The 23766-nt window shown below is 48.0% G+C and overlaps 1 protein-coding gene across 3 annotated transcripts in view; it reads right to left on the bottom strand.

Moving 5' to 3' along the window:
- ARHGEF7 (Rho guanine nucleotide exchange factor 7) overlaps positions 1-23766 on the bottom strand; it is a 139805-nt gene that overhangs the window by 102758 nt on the left and 13281 nt on the right. For all 3 annotated transcript variants that reach the window (XM_038761852.1, XM_038761853.1, XM_038761854.1), the window contains exon 2: positions 7459-7545. In XM_038761852.1, the coding sequence (XP_038617780.1) occupies positions 7459-7545 (87 nt within the window). The remainder of the gene's footprint in view (positions 1-7458; positions 7546-23766) is intronic.

The following is a 23766-nucleotide window of genomic DNA, read 5'->3' as shown; positions in this document are numbered from 1 at the left end:
CCCTCTCCCAAGCGCTTAGTACAGTGCTCTGCACACAGTAAGCACTCAACAAATATGACTGAGTTCTCTCCCACTGCCATCTTTTTGCTCATACCCTCACTCATGCCTGCAATTCCATCCCACTTCACATCTTTTATTTTATTTTGTTAGTATGTTTGGTTTTGTTCTCTGTCTCCCCCTTTTAGACTGTGAGCCCTCTGTTGGGTAGGGACTGTCTCTGTATGTTGCCAACTTGTACTTCCCAAGCGCTTAGTACAGTGCTCTGCACACAGTAAGCGCTCAATAAATACGACTGATGATGATGATGATGATCTGCCTGACCACTCGCCCCTCTACCTCCAAAGTACCAACAGCTGGCATGATTCAATTCACATGATTTCTGGACTGGGTGCAAACTGTTCAAAAACAGAGGTTTAGTTCCTGACTGAAGGCAAGTTGGGGCAAAAGGGAGAAATAAACCGATCTCCACAGTCATCCACTTTGGCCAACAAATCCAACTGGAATCGGAGTAGCCACATCTCCCTGCGGTTCACAGACCCGGAAGGGGGCTCCTTCATAAAAATTGGAAGCCTCTCTTACCAGCCCATTTGCTCCTGAAAGCCTCATTGCCAAGCCTCTTAAAATTGAATAAATTGAATGGCTGGATGAATCAAGGCCCAAAGATAACACTTGGGTGACGCCTCACCCCTCCGGCGAAAGACAGCAGAGATTTTTCTTTCTCCTGTTTTTACTTCACTTGGTTCTTAAACCTGCATCGACAAGTTTGGGTTAAGTTTCGGTCTGATTCCGATTTGCTTTTAAAAATTTAAACCTGCTCTGTCTTTAAAACAGATGAAAGCAAAGCCATTGCAGTTTGAAATTAAGGCAACGAGAATCAGTTTTCATCTGGGCCAAGCCAAAGAGGCAGCGTGGTCCAATGGAAAGAGCACGGGCCTCAGAGTCAGAGGACCTGGGTTCTTAGCCCAGCTCTGCTACTTGCCCGCTCTGTAACCTTGGGCAAATCACTTCACCTCTCTGTGCCCCAGTTTCCTCAACTGTAAAATGGGGATTCAACACCTGTTCTCCCTCCCTCTGTAAGCCCCATGTGGGACCTGATTATCTTGTTTCTTCAGCAGCGCTGGACCCAGAGTAGGCCCTTAAATGTCATTTTAAGAAAAAACAAAGAATAAAAGCAGATAATTAAATGTGCAAAAGAAACCAATGTTCAAAAATATGAAGGCTTTATGAAAATGTCTGCTAACCTGTTCTACGTCCCCACCAGAATTTTACAATCAATCAATCAATCAATCGCATTTATTGGGCGCTTACTGTGTGCAGAGCACTGTACTAAGCGCTTGGGAAGTACAAGTTGGCAACATATAGAGACAGTCCCTACCCAACAGTGGGCTCACAGTCTAAAATGGGGAGACAAAACCAAACATACTAACAAAATAAAATAAATAGAATAGATACGTACAAGTAAAATAAATAAATAGAGTAATAAATATATACAAACATATATTATATATATATTTACACTGTGTCCTCTTTCAGCTTTGAAGAGGCAGACCCAATCATGGAAGGAAAAAGAAAGTCAGATATTAATGAGAGTTTGAGGATTTCCATTATTCCATTACCATCTCTTTGTTCAGCAGATCTCCACATGGCTACTCTGCAAAACAGATTTCCCAGTAGCTTTAATGTCTCTACTATCTGGCCTTTCTAGGACATCGGTGTTGATGATAAAGGAAGTCCACACAATGGCCATTTGTGTTTTCAGAATGGTCTAAAGGCTTTTATTGCCCATCCTCCCGCAACAACGATAATAACAGTGGCATTTGCTAAGTGCTCACTTAGCATCCCAAGCACTGTACTTCCCAAGCTCTAGATACAAAATAATCAGGTCCCGCATGGGGCTCAGCATCTAAGTAGGAGGGAGAACAGGTACTGGATCCCCATTTTGCAGCTGAGGGAACTGAGGCACAGAGAAGTGAAGTGCCTTGCCCAAGGACACAGAGCAGAAAAATGATATGGAGGCGGGATTAGAATCCAGGACCTTTGACTCCCAAACCGTTGCTCTTTTCACTAAGCCATGCTACTTCCCAAGAACTACAGCAGATTCAGTATTGGCCAAGATCTTACTGATCTGGCTCCCTGTGGACAGGACGTGTGTTCTCTCTTAATGTGCTCTGAGGGTACTTTTCCAAGTGCTCTGCGCCCGTTGAGTGCTCAGTAAACAGTATTACTCTCATCACACGCCACGGCTAGGCAAAAATCCCATTCAACAGCAGTTGCCTTAACCTTCCGCAAAACTGAAAGCCCCCTCCTCCCAAAGCGGAGGAACATCTGAAGGGGACCATCTTTAGCTGGTTTCCTAAAAGCACCCGACCCCAAGCGCCACGTTCAAAAAAACCCCCAAAAACTTGAATTCCAAAGCTCTGCACCTCAGATCATCTTTTATGAGCCAACCAAACGACCTGTTTCATTTCCAGTTCTAACCAAGAAAACCAGGTCCTTTAACCCTTTACACCAAACCACCTGTCTCCCTGCCCCTGTGAGCCCCATGTGAGACATGGACTGTGTCCAATCGCTTTAGCTTGCATTTACCCCAGTGCTTAGTACAATGCCCAGCACATAGTAAGCGCTTAACAAGAACCATTGGGGGGGTGGGGGAGTAATACTGACATTTCTAGACTGTGAGCCCGTTGTTGGGTAGGGACCATCTCTATATGTTGCCAACTTGCACTTCCCAAGTGCTTAGTACAGTGCTCTGCACACAGTAAGCGCTCAATACGACTGAATGAATGAATGAATTCATCTGCCCGCGCATCTTCAGTGACCTAATTACTATTAAACATTCAAAGGTATTTATTGAGCGCTGTGTGCGGGGCACCATACTAAGTGCTCGTACTAAGTACTGATGGCAGATTTCAGGCACCCCACATTGCTCCTTGTGGGCAGGGAGTGTGTCTTCTATTGTACTCTCCCGGGTGCTTAGTACAGTGCTCTGCACGCAGTAAGCGTTCAATAAATAAGACGAGTTGAGGCATTTCAAGGAAGGCCCCGGTCACCAGTATCAGCGGAAGACCCTTGGCAACCAGGACCCCAACAAAATGCCCCGAACCAGAGACAGATGCCTTAGCTTGACAACTTTCATGCCTGATTCTGCTGCACGTGTAAACCATGACAAGTCAGTCGCTATCAATCAATCAATCAATCGTATTTATTCAGCACTTACTATGTGCAGAGCACTGTACTAAGCGCTTGGGAAGTACAAATTGGCAACATATAGAGACAGTCCCTACCCAACAGTGGGCTCACAGTCTAAAAGGGGGAGACAGAGAACAAAACCAAACATACTAACAAATTAAAATAAATAGAATAGATATGTACAAGTAGATAAATAGAGTAATAAATATGTACAAACATATATACATATATACAGGTGCTGTGGGGAAGGGAAGGAGGTAAGAAGCGGGGGACGTTCCAAGACAGCCAGAGTTTCCCAAAGAAGTCAAAGCATTCCTAATGTTTGACCAAAATGCACAGGTACCGAACAACCACTTATACCAGTAAAACTGACCTGAACCACAGAACCATCATTACTAAATATTCAGAAATGCAAAATATTCATTTTGTTTCCTACGCCATCTTAGGTTTCGTTCATCTCTGACTGAGAACAACACTTTCCTTTGGTTTCAACGCTATCCCACCTAGAAAAAATCTTTCAGCATTTTTGTCACAATTCTTTCTCGCTGAGAGGATTCAAACTAACCTACTTAAAACTGCATCTTCTACTTTTCACTTTCGGAGGATTTATTGTGCCAAAATACCTGCCTCTGTCTTAACTTTACCCGAAGGCTATGCATAATACTAATCTGCCAACGACCTGAAATGCAATCATTTCTTTTGAAGATGGACTCTTGGCCTTCAAGTTTCCAAATCATCAAAAATACTCCTTTACACCTCTCATTTCTTAGCTTTAAATTTTGTCATCTTGCTCTACAACTGCCGACACAACTAGCTAGGTCTCTAAAGGCCTGTTCCTACACCAAAATGCTTTAGGACCAACTGAAGCAGGCTACTGAACGTAAAATGCATTTTTTATTTTATTTATTCGCAGTTTCAAGCCATCAGAAGAATGTAGAGCGCACTCAAATCTCAAAATGCCTGCGGCCACAGCACTGTAAAACTTCAACGTAGCAAATCATGTTTTTCTTACAGTTGCTGTAACAATAACAAAAGTTCCTCAACAAAGGGCAAATTAAGTTAAACAATGCCACAACACAAAGTAACACACAAACTCACTGATACCTGGCAGTAAAGGAGGAACCTGATTCTTCACAGTTTTATTGGGAAACAATCAATCACTAGTATTTCTTTGAATGCTTACTGTGCGGAGAGTACTATACTAAGCGTTTGGAAATATACGAGAGAATTGGTAGACACATTCCCTGTACCCCAAGATCTAACGGCCTAGAGGACTAGTTTCTCTTCATAATTTTGGAGGACCCAAAGGCCCATGATACTATTTACCAACTTATGTTTCACTTCTGGTCTACGCAACAAACACTAAAGTTTACATTCTCCTTTTTTTTTTTTCTGGAAGAACAGGAAGTTAACAATAAATGGACAAACGAGGGAATTTTTGAGGATCTTGGTTATCCAAAGTGAAAAGCAGCATTTTATTTTTGCCTCTATTAATCCCTCCATTTTTACGGCCTGTTTCACCGTAGACTATCAAAAAGAAAAAAAAAAAAAGCTTCGCCTCAAAAGTGATTGACAAGCTATATAAGAATTCACCTTAGGGATGTAAATTCCCAATCTCTCAAATGTTGGTGAAGACGGTTTGGATCAAGACCAGCCCTGGCTAGTGGTGAAAGAGCCAAGACTTGTAGATTAATATAGTGCTGCTTTCCTAGTTGTTGTTTCTTTTACCGGCTTTGCCAGGTTATTTCCATGCGTCTAACCTCCCCGACATATTTTAGATTGAGGGCACCAGGATTCAACATCCTGGGTCCTTTCCCCACTGCAGAGAACAGTGCTCGTCACAATGCGATACACGACCATATAAACCTTAAGAGGGATTCTCATTAGAGAAATGGCACCGGTAAAATTCCCCGGTGAAATGCTCCCTTCCTTTTGCGCGGAACCCATTCTACAGAGAGCATCTCCTGAAAGACAGTTAAAGCAGAAGGGTACAATGATTGTTTCAAGTCAATCGATAACTTGTACTTGTAACTTGTACTTCCCAAGCGCTTAGTACAGTGCTCTGCACACAGTAAGCGCTCAATACGACTGATTGATTGATTGCAGGGGAATGTACTGAAAGCATCTCCTGAAAGACAGTCAGAGCAATAGGGTACAATGATTGTTTCAAGTCAATCGATGCTACTTATTGGGTGCTTTCTGCGTGCAGAGGAATGTACTGAGTGCTCGGAAGAGTACAATACCGTAGAGTTATAATAATGATGGCACTTATTAAGCGCTTACTATGTGCAAAGCACTGTTCTAAACGCTGGGGAGGTTACAACGTGATCGGGTTGCCCCACACGTTAAAGGCCTGTTCCTACACCAAAATGCTTTAGGACCAACTGAAGCAGGCTACTGAACGTAAAACGCACTTTTTATTTTATTTATTCGCAGTTTCAAACCATTACACACGTTCCCTGACCACAAAATGTGACTGACTTCCAGAGAAGATGAGTCTTGGGGTCTGAAATCTAGACAGAGCTTCCCTTTGAGAGGGCCTAAGCCATCCCTCAGTGGTGTTTATGGAGCACTGACCGCGCGCAGCACCCTACGCTGAGTGCTCGGGAGAATAGAATCGAGCCAGTGGACGTGAAGGACCCTGCCTCAAATTACAAACTCTGTCCCGTGTGACCAAACCCCCAAGCCAATTTGGAACTTGGAAACCGCCAAGACCTAAAGGCTTCCATTCGGGCGACTGAGTCGCCCCAAGGGAACCATCATCATCATCATCAATCGTATTTATTGAGCGCTTACTGTGTGCAGAGCACTGTACTAAGCGCTTAGCACTGTACTAGACGGGTCTGGGAACGTTGGCAGGAGTTTTGAGGTGACTGTCGCCGGCCCCCGGCCTATTTAAAGATGTGCCCGTTTCGGAGCCGAACATATCGCCTCGCTGGGGTTTCGGCCTGGCCCAAATCTCTCTCCTTTCACCGTGCGATACCCGAGCGGAGCCGGTAACCGGGTCAAGCAGACACGGGTGGGGGGGAGACGGTTTCTGCGGTGGCCAAAACTAACTCTGCTGGCGGAGCCCAAATTTTTGCCGATGGGAGCTTGGGGCCCGGGGTGGGGTGAGGGAGCTTGGCGACTCAAAGAGAAGCAGCGTGGCTTAGTGGCAAGACCCCGGGCTTGGGAGTCGGAGGTCGCAGGTTCTAACCCTGGCTCCGCCACTTGTCAGCTGCGTGACTTTGGGCAAGTCACTTCACTTCTCTGGGCCTCAGTTACGTCATCTGGAAAATGGGGATTAAGACCGGAGCCACACCTGGGACAACCTGATAATCCTCTACCTCCCCCAGTGCTCAGAACAGCGCTCGGCACATTTTAAGTGGTTAACAAATATCATCATCATCTGTCACTTGTCTGCTGTGAGACCTTGGGCAAATCACTTCACTTCTTTGGGCCTCAGTTCCCTCATCTGTAAAATGGGGATGAAGACTGTGAGCCACATCTGGGACAACCTGATTACCCTGTAATTACCCCAGCGCTTAGAACGGTGCTTGGCACATAGTAAGCGCTTAACAAATACCATCACTTTTATTATCCACACACCCTGTATCCCAACCAGGGCCCATTAGCGTCACAGAGAAGCGGCATAGGCTAGTGGCAAGAGCCCGGGGTTGGGTGTCAGAGGCCGTGGGTTCTAATTCCAGCTCTGCCGCTTGTCTGTTGGGTGACCTTGGGCAAGTCACTGTAGCTTCCCTGGACCTCAGTTCCCTCATCTGCAAAATGGGGATTAAGACTGTGAGCCCCACCAGGGACAACCTGGCAACCTCGTATCTTCCCCCAATGCTTTGAAGAGCGCCTGGCACCTAGTAAGCGCTTAACAAATGACCTCATCATCATCATCATGGGGGACTGGGTTCAACCTGATTCCCTTGGATCTCCCCCAGCGCTCTGAACGGTGTGTGGCACCTAGTCAGCGCTTCACAAATATCATCATCATCACGGGAGACTGGGTCAACCCCGGTTCCCTCGGATCTACCCTGGTGCTCTGAACAGTGCTTGGCACCTAGTAAGTGCTTAGCAAATGTCACCATGGGGGATGGGGACTGGGTCCACCCTGGTTCCCTCGGCTCTCCCCCAGCGCTTCGAACAGTGCTTGGCACCCAGGAAGCGGTCGGAGGATGCGAGTCCGATTAGTAGGCGGGCCCCCACCACCCGTGGCCCTTGGCCGGGCCGGTGCCCCCTCCCCTCGGTGCCCCCTCGGTGGCCCCGACGACCGTGGCTGACCTGGAGGCGGAGGGAGGCTCCGCAGGCGGTGAGGAACTGTCGGATGTTGCTGAGGCACTCGCTGTCGCTCCGGGGCTCCGCGTACACCTGCAACACACAGAGCGGGCACACCGGGACGGTGATGGATGGCGGGGGCACCGGGCCGGGACGGCCGGACACGGACACACACACACACCCCACACACAGACCGGGAGGCCTCGGGGCGGCCCCCACGGGGACGGCGGGGGTGGCCGGGGGCACCGGGCCGGGACACGCCCCCACCACACACACACACACACACACACACATATATAACACACAGAGACCGGGTGGGAGCGGGGCAGCCCCCACGGGGACGGCCGGGGGGCGGGGGCACCGGGCCGGGACCCACCCCTCACCCCTCATACACACATGCAGACAACACATACATATACACACATACACGGGGGGGGGGGCGATGGGGTGGGTCCCTCCTCCCCTCCCACACACATCCATACATACACACGGGAGGGAGGAATGGGGTGGGTCCGTCCACACACCCCCCCCCCCCACACACACACACACATCCATACATCCACAGACGGGGGTGGGGGGCGATGGGGCGGGTCCCCCTTCACACACACACACAAGGGGGGGGCGATGGGGTGGGGTGGGTCCCCCCACACACACACATACACACACGGGGGGGCGAGGGAGGGTCCCCCCCCCACACACCCACACAGAAAACACACGAGGGGGGGCGATGGGGTGGGTCCCTCCTCCCCTCCCACACACATCCATACATACACACACGGGGGGGGGGGGCGATGGGGCGGGTCCCCCTTCGCACACATACACACACACACACACACACACACACACACAAGGGGGGGCGATGGGGTGGGTCCCCCCGACCCCTTCACACACACACACACACACACACACACACACACACACACACAGAAATATATAGGGGGTGGCCGATGGGGTGGGTTCCCCCTCCACACCCATACACACACGTGTGGGGGGGCGATGGGGGGGACCGCCCGAGTGCCCCCCCATATATATATATACATATATATATGGGGGGCGATGGGGGGGGACCCCCCGAGTGCCCCCCCCATATATATATATATATATAGGCGGTGGCCGATGGGGTGGGTTCCTCCCTCCCCCTCCCCATCCATACACACACGGGGGGGGGCGATGGGGGCCCCCCTCACACACACACACACATATACATACAGACACACACACACACACGGGGGGGGGCGGGGGGGCCCCCATATATATATATATATATCATATATATATATATATATATATATATATCATATATATATATATATATATATATAGTTCCCCCATCCCCCTCCCCACCCATACACACACGGGGGGGGGGCGATGGGGACCCCCCTCACACACACACATATACATACAGACACACACACACACGGGGGGGGGGGCGATGGGGGCCCCCTCACACACACACACACATATACATACACACACGCACACACACACGGGGGGGGCGGTGGGGGCCCCCATATATATATATATATATATATATATATATATCATATATATATATATATATATAGTTCCCCCATCCCCCTCCCCACCCATACACACACGGGGGGGGGGCGATGGGGACCCCCCCTCACACACACACATATACATACAGACACACACACACACGGGGGGGGGCGATGGGGGCCCCCCTCACACACACACACACACACACACACACACGGGGGGGGGGGGCCGGATGGGGGTTCCCCCCTCACTCTCTCTCTCTCTCACACACACACACACACACACACACACACACACACACACACACACACACAGACGGACGGGGCCAGCCCCCCCCATACACACACACATGGGCGCACACACATACATACATGCACACCCGCACATACATACATGCACATACACACACACACACAGGGGGGGGGTCTTTGGGATGGGATGGGTTTCCCCCCCCTCACCCTCCTCCTCCTCCTCCTCCTCCTCCCGCGGGCGTCACCTCAGCGAGCGGCGGCCCGCCCGCCGGCCGCGACCGGAAGGAGAGGCGGCCGCCGGAAGTGACGTCACAGGGCGCGGGAGCGCCCCCCCGCCGGAGGCCACGCCCCCCTCGCGCGCCCCCTGCCGCCGGAGGCCACGCCCCTCGCGCGCGCCCCCTCCCATTCATCCATTCATTCAAAACAATAATAATAATAATGATGGCATTTATTAAGCGCTTACTATGTGCAGAGCACTGTTCTAAGCGCTGGGGAGGTTACGAAGTGATCAGGTTGTCCCACGGGGGGGCTCACAGGCTTCATCCCCATTTTACAGATGAGGGAACTGAAGCGGAGACTAATACTAATAATCATAATAATGGCATTTATTAAGCAGTTACTATGTGCCAAGCACTGCTGTAAGCGCTGGGGAGGTTACAAGGTGACCAGGTTGTCCCACGGGGGGCTCACAGGCTTCATCCCCATTTTCCAGATGAGGGAACTGAAGCAGAGACTAATAATAATAACAATAATGATGGCATTTATTAAGCAGTTACTATGTGCCAAGCACCGTTGTAAGCGCTGGGGAGGTTACAAGGTGATCAGGTTGTCCCACGGGGGGCTCACAGGCTTCATCCCCATTTTACAGGCGAGGGAACTGAAGCAGAGACTAATAATAATAACAATAATGATGGCATTTATTAAGCAGTTACTATGTGCCAAGCACTGTTGTAAGCGCTGGGGAGGTTACAAGGTGACCAGGTTGTCCCACGGGGGGCTCACAGGCTTCATCCCCATTTTACAGATGAGGGAACTGAAGCAGACACTAATAATAATAATAATAATAATAATAATAATGGCATTTATTAAGCAGTTACTCTGTGCCAAGCACTGTTGTAAGCGCTGGGGAGGTTACAAGGTGATCAGGTTGTCCCACGGGGGGCTCACAGGCTTCATCCCCATTTTACAGACGAGGGAACTGAAGCGGAGACTAATGATAATGATAATAATAATGGCATTTATTAAGCAGTTACTATGTGCCAAGCACTGTTGTAAGCGCTGGGGAGGATACAAGGTGATCAGGTTGTCCCACGGGGGGCTCACAGGCTTCATCCCCATTTTTACAGACGAGGGAACTGAAGCGGAGACTAATAATAATAATAATAATAATGATAGTGGCATTTATTAAGCAGTTACTATGTGCCAAGCACTGTTGTAAGCGCTGGGGAGGATACAAGGTGATCAGGTTGTCCCACGGGGGGCTCACAGGCTTCATCCCCATTTTACAGACGAGGGAACAAGCAGAGACTAATAATAATGATAATAATAATAGTGGCATTTATTAAGCAGTTACTATGTGCCAAGCACCGTTGTAAGCGCTGGGGAGGTTACAAGGTGATCAGGTTGTCCCACGGGGGGGCTCACAGGCTTCATCCCCATTTTACAGATGAGGGAACTGAAGCGGAGACTAATACTAATAATAATGGCATTTATTAAGCAGTTACTATGTGCCAATCCATTCAATCAATCAATCAATCGTATTTATTGAGCGCTGACTGCGTGCAGAGCACTGTCCTAAGCGCTTGGGAAGTACAAGTTGGCAACATATAGAGACGGTCCCTACCCAACAGTGGGCTCACAGTCTAAAAGCATCAATCGTATTTATTGAGCGCTGACTGTGCTGTGCACTCAGGGAGCACTCCATCCATTCATTCAGTCAGTCAGTCAGTCAGTCGTATTTATTGAGCACTGACTGTGCTGTGTACCCAGGGAGTGCTCCATCAATTCATTCATTCAGTCGTATTTACTGAGCGCTGACTGTGCTCTGCACTCAGGGAGCGCTCCGTCCATTCATTCATTCAGCCAGTCATTCATATTTATTGAGCACTGACTGTGCTCTGCACTCAGGGAGCGCTCCATCAATTCATTCATTCAGTCGTATTTATTGAGCACTGACTGTGCTGTGTACCTAGGGAGTGCTCCATCAATTCATTCATTCAGTCGTATTTACTGAGCGCTGACTGTGCTCTGCACTCAGGGAGCGCTCCATCAATTCATTCATTCAGTCAGTCAGTCGTATTTATTGAGCACTGACTGTGCTCTGCACCCAGGGAGCACTCCATCAATTCATTCATTCAGTCATTTATTGACCGCTGCCTGTGCTCTGCACCCAGGGAGCGCTCCATCAATTCATTCATTCAGTTACATTTATTGAGCGCTGACTGTGCTGTGTACCCATGGAGCACTCCATCAATTCATTCATTCAGTCAGTCAGCCGTATTTATTGAGCACTGACTGTGCTGTGTACCTAGGGAGCGCTCCATCAATTCATTCATTCAGTCAGTCAGTCGTATTTATTGAGCATTGACTGTGCTCTGCACTCAGGGAGCACTCCATCCATTCATTCAGTCAGTCAGTCAGTCATATTTATTGAGCACTGACTGTGCTCTGCACCCAGGGAGCGCTCCATCAATTCATTCATTCAGTCACATTTATTGAGCGCTGACTGTGCTGTGTACCCATGGAGCGCTCCATCAATTCATTCATTCAGTCAGTCAGCCGTATTTATTGAGCACTGACTGTGTAGTGTACCTAGGGAGCGCTCCATTAATTAATTCATTCAGTCAGTCGTATTTATTGAGTGCTGACTGTGCTGTGTACCCAGGGAGCGCTCCATCAATTCATTCATTCATTCAGTCAGTTGTATTTATTGAGCACTGACTGTGCTGTGTACCCAAGGAGCGCTCCATCAATTCATTCATTCATTCAGTCAGTCAGTCAGTGCTGTGTATCCAGGGAGCGCTCCATCAATTCATTCATTCATTCATTCAGTCGTATTTATTGAGCACTGACTGTGCTCTGCACCCAGGGAGCGCTCCATCAATTCATTCATTCAGTCAGTCAGTCGTATTTATTGAGCACTGACTGAGCTGTGTACCTAGGGAGTGCTCCATCAATTCATTCATTCAGTCGTATTTATTGAGCGCTGACTGTGCTGTGTACCCAGGGAGTGCTCCGTCAATTCATTCATTCAGTCAGTCAGTCAGTGCTGTGTACCCAGGGAGCGCTCCATCAATTCATTCATTCATTCATTCATTGTCAGTCGTATTTATTGAGCGCTGACTGAGCTGTGTACCCAGGGAGCACTCCGTCAATTCATTCATTCAGTCAGTCAGTCGTATTTATTGAGCACTGACTGTGCTGTGCACCCAGGGAGCACTCCATCAATTCATTCAGTCAGTCAGTCAGTTGTATTTATTGAGCGCTGACTGTGCTGTGTACCCAAGGAGCGCTCCATCAATTCATTCATTCATTCATTCAGTCAGTCAGTGCTGTGTATCCAGGGAGCGCTCCATCAATTCATTCATTCATTCATTCAGTCGTATTTATTGAGCGCTGACTGAGCTGTGTACCTAGGGAGCGCTCCATCAATTCATTCATTCATTCAGTCAGTCAGTCGTATTTATTGAGCGCTGACTGAGCTGTGTACCTAGGGAGTGCTCCATCAATTCATTCATTCAGTCGTATTTATTGAGCGCTGACTGTGCTGTGTACCCAGGGAGCGCTCCGTCAATTCATTCATTCAGTCAGTCAGTCAGTGCTGTGTACCCAGGGAGCGCTCTATCAATTCATTCATTCATTCATTCATTGTCAGTCGTATTTATTGAGCGCTGACTGAGCTGTGTACCCAGGGAGCACTCCGTCAATTCATTCATTCATTCATTCAGTCAGTCAGTCAGTGCTATGTATCCAGGGAGCGCTCCATCAATTCATTCAGTCAGTCATTCAGTCGTATTTATTGAGCGCTGACTGTGCTGTGTACCCAGGGAGCGCTCCATCAATTCATTCATTCAGTCAGTCAGTCGTATTTATTGAGCGCTGACTGTGCTGTGTACCCAGGGAGCGCTCCATCAATTCATTCATTCATTCATTCAGTCAGTCAGTGCTGTGTATCCAGGGAGCGCTCCATCAATTCATTCATTCATTCATTCAGTCGTATTTATTGAGCGCTGACTGAGCTGTGTACCTAGGGAGCGCTCCATCAATTCATTCATTCATTCAGTCAGTCAGTCGTATTTATTGAGCGCTGACTGAGCTGTGTACCTAGGGAGTGCTCCATCAATTCATTCATTCAGTCGTATTTATTGAGCGCTGACTGTGCTGTGTACCCAGGGAGCGCTCCGTCAATTCATTCATTCAGTCAGTCAGTCAGTGCTGTGTACCCAGGGAGCGCTCTATCAATTCATTCATTCATTCATTCATTGTCAGTCGTATTTATTGAGCGCTGACTGAGCTGTGTACCCAGGGAGCACTCCGTCAATTCATTCATTCATTCAGTCAGTCAGTCAGTCAGTGCTATGTACCCAGGGAGCGCTCCATCAATTCATTCAGTCAGTCATTCAGTCGTATTTATTGAGCGCTGACTGTGCTGTGTACCCAGGGAGCGCTCCATCAATTCATTCATTCAGTCAGTCAGTCGTATTTATTGAGCGCTGACTGTGCTGTGTACCCAAGGAGCGCTCCATCAATTCATTCATTCATTCAGTCAGTCAGTCAGTCAGTGCTGTGTATCCAGGGAGCGCTCCATCAATTCTTTCATTCATTCATTCAGTCGTATTTATTGAGCGCTGACTGAGCTGTGTACCTAGGGAGCGCTCCATCAATTCATTCATTCAGTCGTATTTATTGAGCGCTGACTGTGCTGTGTACCCAAGGAGCGCTCCATCAATTCATTCATTCATTCATTCATTCAGTCAGTCAGTGCTGCGTATCCAGGGAGCGCTCCATCAATTCATTCATTCATTCATTCAGTCGTATTTATTGAGTGCTGACTGAGCTGTGTACCTAGGGAGCGCTCCATCAATTCATTCATTCAGTCGTATTTATTGAGCGCTGACTGTGCTGTGTACCCAGGGAGCACTCCATCAATTCATTCATTCAGTCAGTCAGTCAGTCTGTCAGTGCTGTGTACCCAGGGAGCGCTCCATCAATTCATTCATTCATTCAGTCAGTCAGTCGTATTTATTGAGCGTTGATTGTGCTGTGTACCCAGGGAGCTCTCCATCAATTCATTCATTCATTCAGTCAGTCAGTCAGTGCTGTGTATCCAGGGAGCACTCCATCAATTCATTCATTCAGTCAGTCAGTCGTATTTATTGAGCGCTGGCTGTGCTGTGTACCCAGGGAGCGCTCCATCAATTCATTCATTCATTCATTCAGTCGTATTTATTGAGCGCTGACTGTACTCTGCACCCAGGGAGCACTCCGTCAATTCATTCATTCATTCAGTCAGTTATATTTATTGAGCGCTTACTGTGCTCTGCACCCAGGGAGTGCTCCATCAATTCATTCATTCATTCATTCAATCGTATTTATTGAGCGCTGACTGAATGAATGAATGAATTGATGGAGCACTCCCTGGGTGAAGAGCGCTGTACTAAGCGCTTGGGAAGGACAAATCGGTAACTTGTCCTTCCCAAGCGCTTAGTCCGGCGCTCTGCACACAGTAAGCGCTCAATAAATACGACTGAATGAATGAATGAATGAATGAATTGATGGAGCGCTCCCTGGGTGCAGAACCCTGGACTAAGCGCTTGGGAAGGACAAGCCGACAACAGACAGAGATGATCCCTACCCAACAATGGGCTCACAGTCTAGAAGGGGGACACGGACAACAAAACAATACATGGAGACAGGTTTCAAAACGGTCAGAATAAATAGAATAGAATAAATAGAAGCAGCGTGGCTCAGTGGAAAGAGCCCGGGCTTTGGAGTCAAAGGTCATGGGTTCAAATCCCGGCTCCGCCAATTGTCGGCTGTGTGACTTTGAGCAAGTCACTTCACTTCTCTGGGCCTCAGTGACCTCATCTGGAAAATGGGGATTAAGACTGTGAGCCCCCCCCCCCCCCACCGTGGGACAACCTGATCACCTTGTAGCTTCCCCAGCGCTTAAAACGGTGCTTTGCACATAGTAAGCGCTTAATAAATGCCATTAAAAAAATTATAGCTGTGTGCACATCATTAACAAAATAAATAGTAAATATGTACAAGTAAAATAAATAGAGTAATAAATCTGTGCAAACATCTATACAGGTGCTGTGGGGAAGGGAAGGAGGTAGGGTGGGGGGATGGGGAGGAGGAGAGGAAAAAGGGGGCTCAGTTTGGGAAGGCCTCCTGGAGGAGGTGAGCGCTCAGTAGGCTTCCCATCCATCCCCCCCAATGATGCCCCTCGATGCCCCCTCACCCCCTCTAGCCTGGAAGCTCCTTGGGGGCAACGGCCGGGCTCCCCCAAGACCTCTCAGCGCAGCGCTCCGCACACAGTAAGCACTCCATAAATAATAATAATAATAATGATGGTATTTCTTGAGCTTAGAACAGTGCTCAGCGCTTAGAACAGTGCCCAGCGCTTAGAACAGTGCTTTGCACGTAGTAAGCGCTTAACAAATACCATTATTATTATGATTATTGAGTGCTTACTACGTGCCAAGCACTGTCCTAAGCACTGGAGTAGATACAAGGTGATCAGGTTGTCCCAGGTGGGGCTCGCAATCTTCACCCCCATTTTACAGATGAGGGAACTGAGGCCCAGGGAAGTGAAGGGACTTGCCCAGAGTCACATATTTATTCTAAGTATTTTATTTTCTTAATATGTTTTGTTCTCCGTCTCCCCCTTCTAGACTGGGAGCCCACTGTTGGGTAGGGGCCGTCTCTATATGTTGCCAACTTGGACTTCCCAAGCGCTTAGTACAGTGCTCTGCACACAGTAGGCGCTCAATAAATACGATTGAATGAATGAATGGACACAGCTGCCAAGTGGCGGGGCTGGGATTAGAACCCATAACCTCCGACTCCCAAGCCTGGGCTCGTTCCTCTGAGCGTTCATTCATTCGATTGAATGAATGAATGAACTACTATAATTATGATGATTATTATTCAATCAATCAATCAATCAATCAATCGCATTTATTGAGCGCTTACTGTGTGCAGAGCACTGTACTAAGCGCTTGGGAAGTACAAGCTGGCAACATATAGAGACGGTCCCTACCCAACAGTGGGCTCACAGTCTAAAAGGGGGAGACGGAGAACAAAACCAAACATACTAACAAAATAAAATAAATAGAATAGATATGTACAAGTAAAATAAATAAATAAATAAATAGAGTAATAAATATGTACAAACATGTATACATATATACAGGTGCTGTGGGGAAGGGAAGGATTCAACCGGATTGACTGTGTGCTGAGCACTGTACTGAGCGCTTCGGAGAGTACGACAGTAACCAGACTCATTCATTCAATCGTATTTATTGAGCGCTTACTGTGTGCAGAGCACTGTACTAAGCGCTTGGGAAGTGCAAGCTGGCAACATATAGAGACGGTCCCTACCCAACAGTGGGCTCACCATCTAGAAGGGGGTGACAGAGAACAAAACCAAACATACTAACAAAATAAAATAAATAGAATAGATAGGTACAAGTAAAAATAAATAAAGTACAAGTAAAATAAAATAAATAAAGTACAATAAATAAATAAAATAAATAAAGTACAAGTAAAATAAGTACAAGTAAAAATAAATAAGGTACAAGTAAAATAAATAAATAGAGTAATAAATATGTACAAACATATATACATATATACAGGTGCTGTGGGGAAGGGAAGGATTCAACCGGATTGCCTGTGTGCTGAGCACTGTACTGAGCGCTTCGGAGAGTACGACAGTAACCAGACTCATTCATTCATTCATTCATTCATTCAATCGTATTTATTGAGCGCTTACTGTGTGCAGAGCACTGGACTAAGCGCTTGGGAAGTGCAAGTTGGCAACATAGAGAGACAGTCCCTACCCAACAGTGGGCTCGTATTTATTGAACAGTTGGGTAGGGACTGTCTCTATATGTTGCCAATTTGTACTTCCCAAGCGCTTAGTACAGGGCTCTGCACATAGTAAGCGCTCAATAAATACGATTGATGATTTACTATGTGCAGAGCACTGTACTAGTCTCTTGGGAGAACACAACACAACAGGATTAGCAGGCCCGTTCCCAGCCCATAATGAGCTTACGGTCTAGAGGGAGAGACAGATATTAATACGAATAAATAATTTATAATATTAAAAGCAGCAGGGCGTAATGGTTAGAGCAAGGGTTTGGGAGTCAGAAGGTCATGGCTCCAAACCCAGCTCCTCCAGTAGGACCTTGGGCAAGCCACTCAACCCCTCTGTGCCTCAGTTACCTCATCTTCAAAACCCCATTAGGACCCAGGGAACACACACATTCCCTGCCCACAACGAGCTTATACACCCACAAGCTTTGCGTTTTGGTTTTTTTTTCCATCCTGAATGACTACAGGCTTGGTTATTAGTGACTACTGCACTGTTGGGTATAACCTAGTCACAACACAAGAGCAACACAAAAGCAGAGAAGAGAAAGAAATGGGAAAAACAAAGCGGATAAAATAATAATGTTGGTATTTGTTAAGCGCTTACTATGTGCCAAGCACCATTCTAAGCGCTGGGGTAGATACACGGTAATCAGGTTGTCCCACGTGGGGCTCACAGTCTTCATCCCCATTTTACAGACGAGGGAACTGAGGCCCAGAGAAGTGACTTGCCCAAAGTCACCCAGCTGACACGTGGCGGAGGCGGGATTTGAACCCACGACCTCTGACTCCAAAGCCCGGGCTCTTTTCCACTGAGCCACGCTGCTTCTCGTAAAGGAAGAAGTTATTTCCACAACAGTGTTCAAACAAGGGATTTAGGAAGATCCGTCCTCCCCCGGGCCTGGAATGCCCTCCTTCTGCCCATCCGCCAAGCTCGCTCTCTTCCTCCCTTCAAGGCCCTATTGAGAGCTCACCTCCTCCAGGAGGCCTTCCCGGACTGAGCCCCTTCCTTCCTCTCCCCCTCGTCCCCCTCTCCATCCCCCCCATCTTACCTCCTTCCCTTCCCCACAGCACCAGTATATATGTATATATGTTTGTACATATTTTTTACTCTATTTATTTTACTTGTACATATCTATTCTATTTATTTTATTTTGTTAGTATGTTTGATTTTGTTGTCTGTCTCATATTTTTTACTCTATTTATTTATTTTACTTATACATATCTATTCTATTTATTGTATTTTGATAGTATGTTTGGTTTTGTTGTCTGTCCTCCCCTTTCAGACTGTGAGCTCACTGTTGGGTAGGGACCGTCTCTAGATGTTGCCAATTTGTACTTCCCAAGCGCTTAGTACAGTGCTCTGCACATAGTAAGCGCTCAATAAATACGATTGATGATGATAGTGTTCATTGAGCGTTTCAGGTCTGCAGAGCACCATAATAATAATTAGTACTAATAATTATGGCACTTGTTAAGCGCTTACTAAGCGTCAAGCACCGTTCCAAGCGCTGGGGCGAACACAAGTTAATCACGTTGGACACAATCCCACATGAGGCTCACCCTCTTAATCCCCATTTTACAGATGAGGTCACTCATTCCCAATCCGAAGGGAGCGGAGCTATCGCTTTTTCAAAGAAACAAAAAGCTGCCTTGCAAATGGTTTTTTCGGAGCGGTTTGGTCGTCTTATTATAGCTACGCAACGTAACTTGCTAAAATTGAAATGCTTTCATTGCGGCGAGGACACTGTAGCGAGCGACCCATCGGCCAACTCCGTCAATCGACGCTATTTATTGAGCGCTCACCTGTCACGGACAAGAGCGCTTTCCGGGGTTTCCGGCCGGCCATTTGGAGATCGGGAGGATCAGTAGGCATAAATGGGAATGGTCACTGCAGGGACCAGGAATTAAAAGCAGGGCAGAGCTGAAACCCGGTGGAAAGAGCCCAGGCCCGGGAGTCAGAGGACCTGGGATCTAATCCCCGCTCCGTGTGCCATCTTGGGTGGGTCGCTTCACGTCTCTGGGCCTCAGTTCCCTCATCTGTAAAATGGGGGTTAAGACTGGGAGCCCTATGTGGGACACGGACGGCGTCCAACCCAATTATCTTGTGCGGCTTTAGAGCGTGGCTCAGTGGAAAGAGCCCGGGCTTTGGAGTCAGAGGTCACGGGTTCGAATCCCGGCTCCGCCACGTGTCTGCTGTGTGACCTTGGGCAAGTCACTTCACTTCTCTGGGCCTCAGTTCCCTCATCTGTCAAATGGGGGTTAAGACTGGGAGCCCTATGTGGGACACGGACGGCGTCCAACCCGATTATCTTGTGTGGCTTTAGAGCGTGGCTCAGTGGAAAGAGCCCGGGCTTTGGCGTCCGAGGTCATGGGTTCGAATCCCGGCTCCGCCACATGTCTGCTGTGTCACCTTGGGCAAGTCACTTTGCTTCTCTGGGCCTCAGTTCCCTCATCTGTAAAATGGGGATTAAGACTGGGAGCCCTATGTGGGACACAGACGGCGTCCAATCTATTATCTTGTGCGGCTTTAGAGCTTGGCTCAGTGGAAAGAGCCCGGGCTCTGGAGTCAGAGGTCACGGGTTCGAATCCCAGCTCTGCCACATGTCTGCTGTGTGACCTTGGGCAAGTCACTTTGCTTCTCTGGGCCTCAGTTCCCTCATCTGTAAAATGGGGATTAAGACTGGGAGCCCCACGTGGGACAACTTGATCACCTTGTATTCCCCCCCAGCGCGTAGAACAGTGCTCTGCACATAGTAAACGCTTAGCAAATTCTATCATTATTATTATTATTATTATTATCTCAGTGCCCGGCACGGAGTACGCGCGTAACAGATATCGTTAAAAAAAGACGCCGTCACCTCCTTTTCGGTCCGTGGCTGACATTGCCCATCTTGGAAGTTTGCCCCACTGGAAAGTCGGAAAAAATGGCCCGGGGAAGAGCTGGTTGGATCAGGACAGTGCTTGGCACATAGTAGGTGCTTAACAAATACCATCATCATCTTCATCATCAATCAATCAATCAATCAATCAATCGTATTTATTGAGCGCTTACTATGTGCAGAGCACTGTACTAAGCGCTTGGGAAGTACAAATTGGCAACATATCGAGACAGTCCCTACCCAACAGTGGGCTCACAGTCTAAAAGGGGGATCATCAGGCCACCGAGGCCGCAACGGGGTATCTGAAGGAGACGTGCTGGCTCAGTGAGTTCCCATTATCTTCCCTCTCTCCCTTTTCCCCTCCCTTCCATCCCGTGGCCCCGTGGCTAGAGCCGGGGCCAGGGAGCTGGAAGGACCTGGGTTCAAATCCCGACTCCTCCCCGTGCCTGCCGTGTGACCTTGGACAAGTCGCTTCCCCTCTCCGGGCCTCAGTTCCCTCACCTGTAAAATGGGGATTAAGAATGTGAGCCCCACGTGGGACAGGGACTGGGTCCAACCCGATTAACCTGGATCTACCCGAGCGCTTAGAACAGTGCTTGGCACATAGAAAACGGCTTAATCAATCAATCAATCGTATTGAGCGCTTACTGTGCGCAAAGCACTGTACTAAGCGCTTGGGAAGTACAAGTTGGCAACCTGTAGAGACAGTCCCTACCCAACAGTGGGCTCACAGTCTAGAAACAAGAAGCAGCGTGGCTCAGTGGAAAGAGCCCGGGCTTTGGAGTCAGAGGTCACGGGTTCGAGTCCCGGCTCTGCCCACTGTCAGCTGTGTGACTTTGGGCAAGTCACCTAACTTCTATGTGCCTCAGTTCCCTCATCTGTACAATGGGGATGAAGACTGTGAGCCCCCCGTGGGACAACCTGATCAGATTGTAACCTCCCCAGTGCTTAGAACAGTGCTTTGCACATAGTAAGTGCTTAATAAATGCCATTATTATTATTATTATTATTAGGTACCACCATTATTATTATTATTTTCCTCGTTCCCCATTTCTCCTTCTCCCTCTTTTTCCTTCTCTCTCTCCTCTCCCCTCCTACTCTGTCCCACTGCCCTCTCCTCTTTCCTCTAATTCCCTCTCCCCCTCTCTACCCTCCTCTCGGTCTTTTCCCTTCCTGCCTCTCCTCTTTGTTCCATATCTTCCCACTCGGGCCCGTCCTCCGGGCCTCCTGCTGCCCCGTGCCTCAGTGTCCTCATCTGTGAAATGGGGATTCAATCCCTCCCGTTTAGACTGTGAGCCCATGTGGGACAGAGACCGCCTCCAATCCGATTACCTTGCACCTCCCCAGCGCTTAAAACAGCGCTTGACACATAGTAGGCGCTTAACAAATACCAACATTATTATCATTATTATTACCCCAGAGTTTGGCACAAAACAAGCACTTAGACACCACAATTATTATCATTGCTATTATTATTCCTATTTGGGTTAAACATACTGCAGACACAAGTCAAATACCAGGTGGGATTCGGGACCACGGGGAACAGGGTGATTTCTTCCTCAAAGAAACAAAGAGCTGCATTGCAAATGGTTTTCAGAACGGTTTGGTCGTCTTATTATAGCTACGCAACGTAACTTGCTAAAATTGAAATGGTTTGACTGCGGTGAGGACGCTGTAGCGAGCGACCCGTCAGCCAACTCAAACGGATCGACCTGTGGCGCTTATTGGGCCCTTCCCTGTCTTCAACAAGGGAAAAGACCCTGGGAGAGTCCACTACATGACCCCGGCCCACACGCATCCATCGTCTGTAACAGTGCACTAGACCACCCCGCTTCTCCATTTCGACTCGGAGACGAAGGGACGGTGGGAACCCATCTCCAAAATCCCCGAGCAGCACCTCGGTGGGGGGACACCGAAGAAAAAGCGAGCTCCACCTCCCCTGTGCGTCCCCCCAAAAGGAATTCTTTCGGCTTCTGACTCAAACTCGCTTCCAAAAAGAAGTTTAGGTGCTGGAAAAAATAGTGGGAGTTGGTGAGTTCCTTGCTGAATATGGCTGATCTTGAAAAATGCTCGAGTCTTGCAATTTCTGGGTCAAGCGCTAAACTGAAATCCAGACTCCAGGGAAACAGATCGGCAGCTGGACTATCCATCGGTTGTAAAGATGTCAATTGGCCGATTTAAGCTTAACCCCTTAGACAGTAACCCTTTTACTTTCCCTGCGATGATCTTGGAAACACAGAGGAATTCTGCTCAAAAAAAAAAAAAAATAGCTTCAATTTACAGATTCCTCCTCAGACAGTTCTCAGGAGCCAGGTAGATTTTTTTTTTCCCTAGTGCTCACATGGGAATGATCTTTTTTTTTTCCTATTTCTGTCTCCCTTTCACTGCCTCCGTGCTCTGTCTCCCCGTTTTAGACTGTGAGCCCACTGTTGGGTAGGGACCGTCTCTATATGTTGCCAACTTGTACTTCCCAAGCGCTTAGTACAGTGCTCTGCACACAGTAAGCGCTCAATAAATACGATTGATGATGAAGAGCTTAGTGCAGTGCTCTGCACTCAGTAAGCGCTCAATAAATACCAGCGCTCGAAGAGTCTGACAGTGAACACGGGTAACCAAACATATTGGGACCACCTTCAGGGCTTGGTACTCTGTGCACTTGCGTCCCGTCGATTCTTATCATTATTATTATTATATTTGTAAGAGCTTACTATGGGCTAGCGCTGTTGTAAGCGCTGGGGTGGAGGCCGGTTAATCAGGTCGGATGCAGTCCCTGTCCCACACGAGGCTCACCAAGTAGGAGGGAAAATAGGTACTGAATCTCCCCATTTGACTGTTAGGGAAACTGAGGCACAGAGAAGTGAAGTGACTTCCCCAGGATCAGTGCTAGAGTCGGGATTAAAACCCAGGTCTTCTGACCAAGCCCAGGCTCTTTCCACTAAGCCACGCTGCTACTCAGGTGACCTTGTTCCAACACAACCCTTCCCGTGTCAATTTTCTGTATCACCGAGGCGGTTTGACCTGCTTGGTGACCTGATAATAATAATAATAATAATAATAATAATAATAATAATAGCATTTGTTAAGCACTTACTATGTGCAAAGCACTGTTCTAAGAGCTGGGGAGGATACAAGGCGATTAAGTTGTCCCACGTGGGGCTTACAGTCAATCCCCATTTTACAGATGAGGTAACTGAAGCTCAGTGAAGTTAAGTGACTTGCCCAAGGTCACACAGCAGACGTGGTGGAGGCGGGATTCGAACCCCTGACCTCTGACTCCAAAGCCCGGGCTCTTTCCACTGAGTCACGCTGCATGTGCATGATCCTTTATGTACCCCAGCGCTTAGTACAGTGCCTGGCACAAAGTAAGCGCTTAACAAATACCATTAAAACAACAACCAAGGGCGAATCTGCATTACTTGAAATGGGTTTTTTTCACTAGGTCTTCCTTTTGTCTGCTCTGCCCACCCCTTTTCTTTTTTAATAGTATTTGTTAAGCATTTACTATGTGCCAGGCACTGTACTGAGCGCTGGGATAGATGCAGGCTGATCAGGTTGGACGCAGTCCGTGTCCTGTATGGGACTCA

Source organism: Tachyglossus aculeatus, chromosome 20, assembly GCF_015852505.1.
Source record: "Tachyglossus aculeatus isolate mTacAcu1 chromosome 20, mTacAcu1.pri, whole genome shotgun sequence".
Lineage (NCBI taxonomy): Eukaryota > Metazoa > Chordata > Mammalia > Monotremata > Tachyglossidae > Tachyglossus > Tachyglossus aculeatus.
The sequence above is the reverse complement of the archived record's forward strand: the minus strand, read 5'-3'. Positions and strand labels throughout refer to the sequence as shown.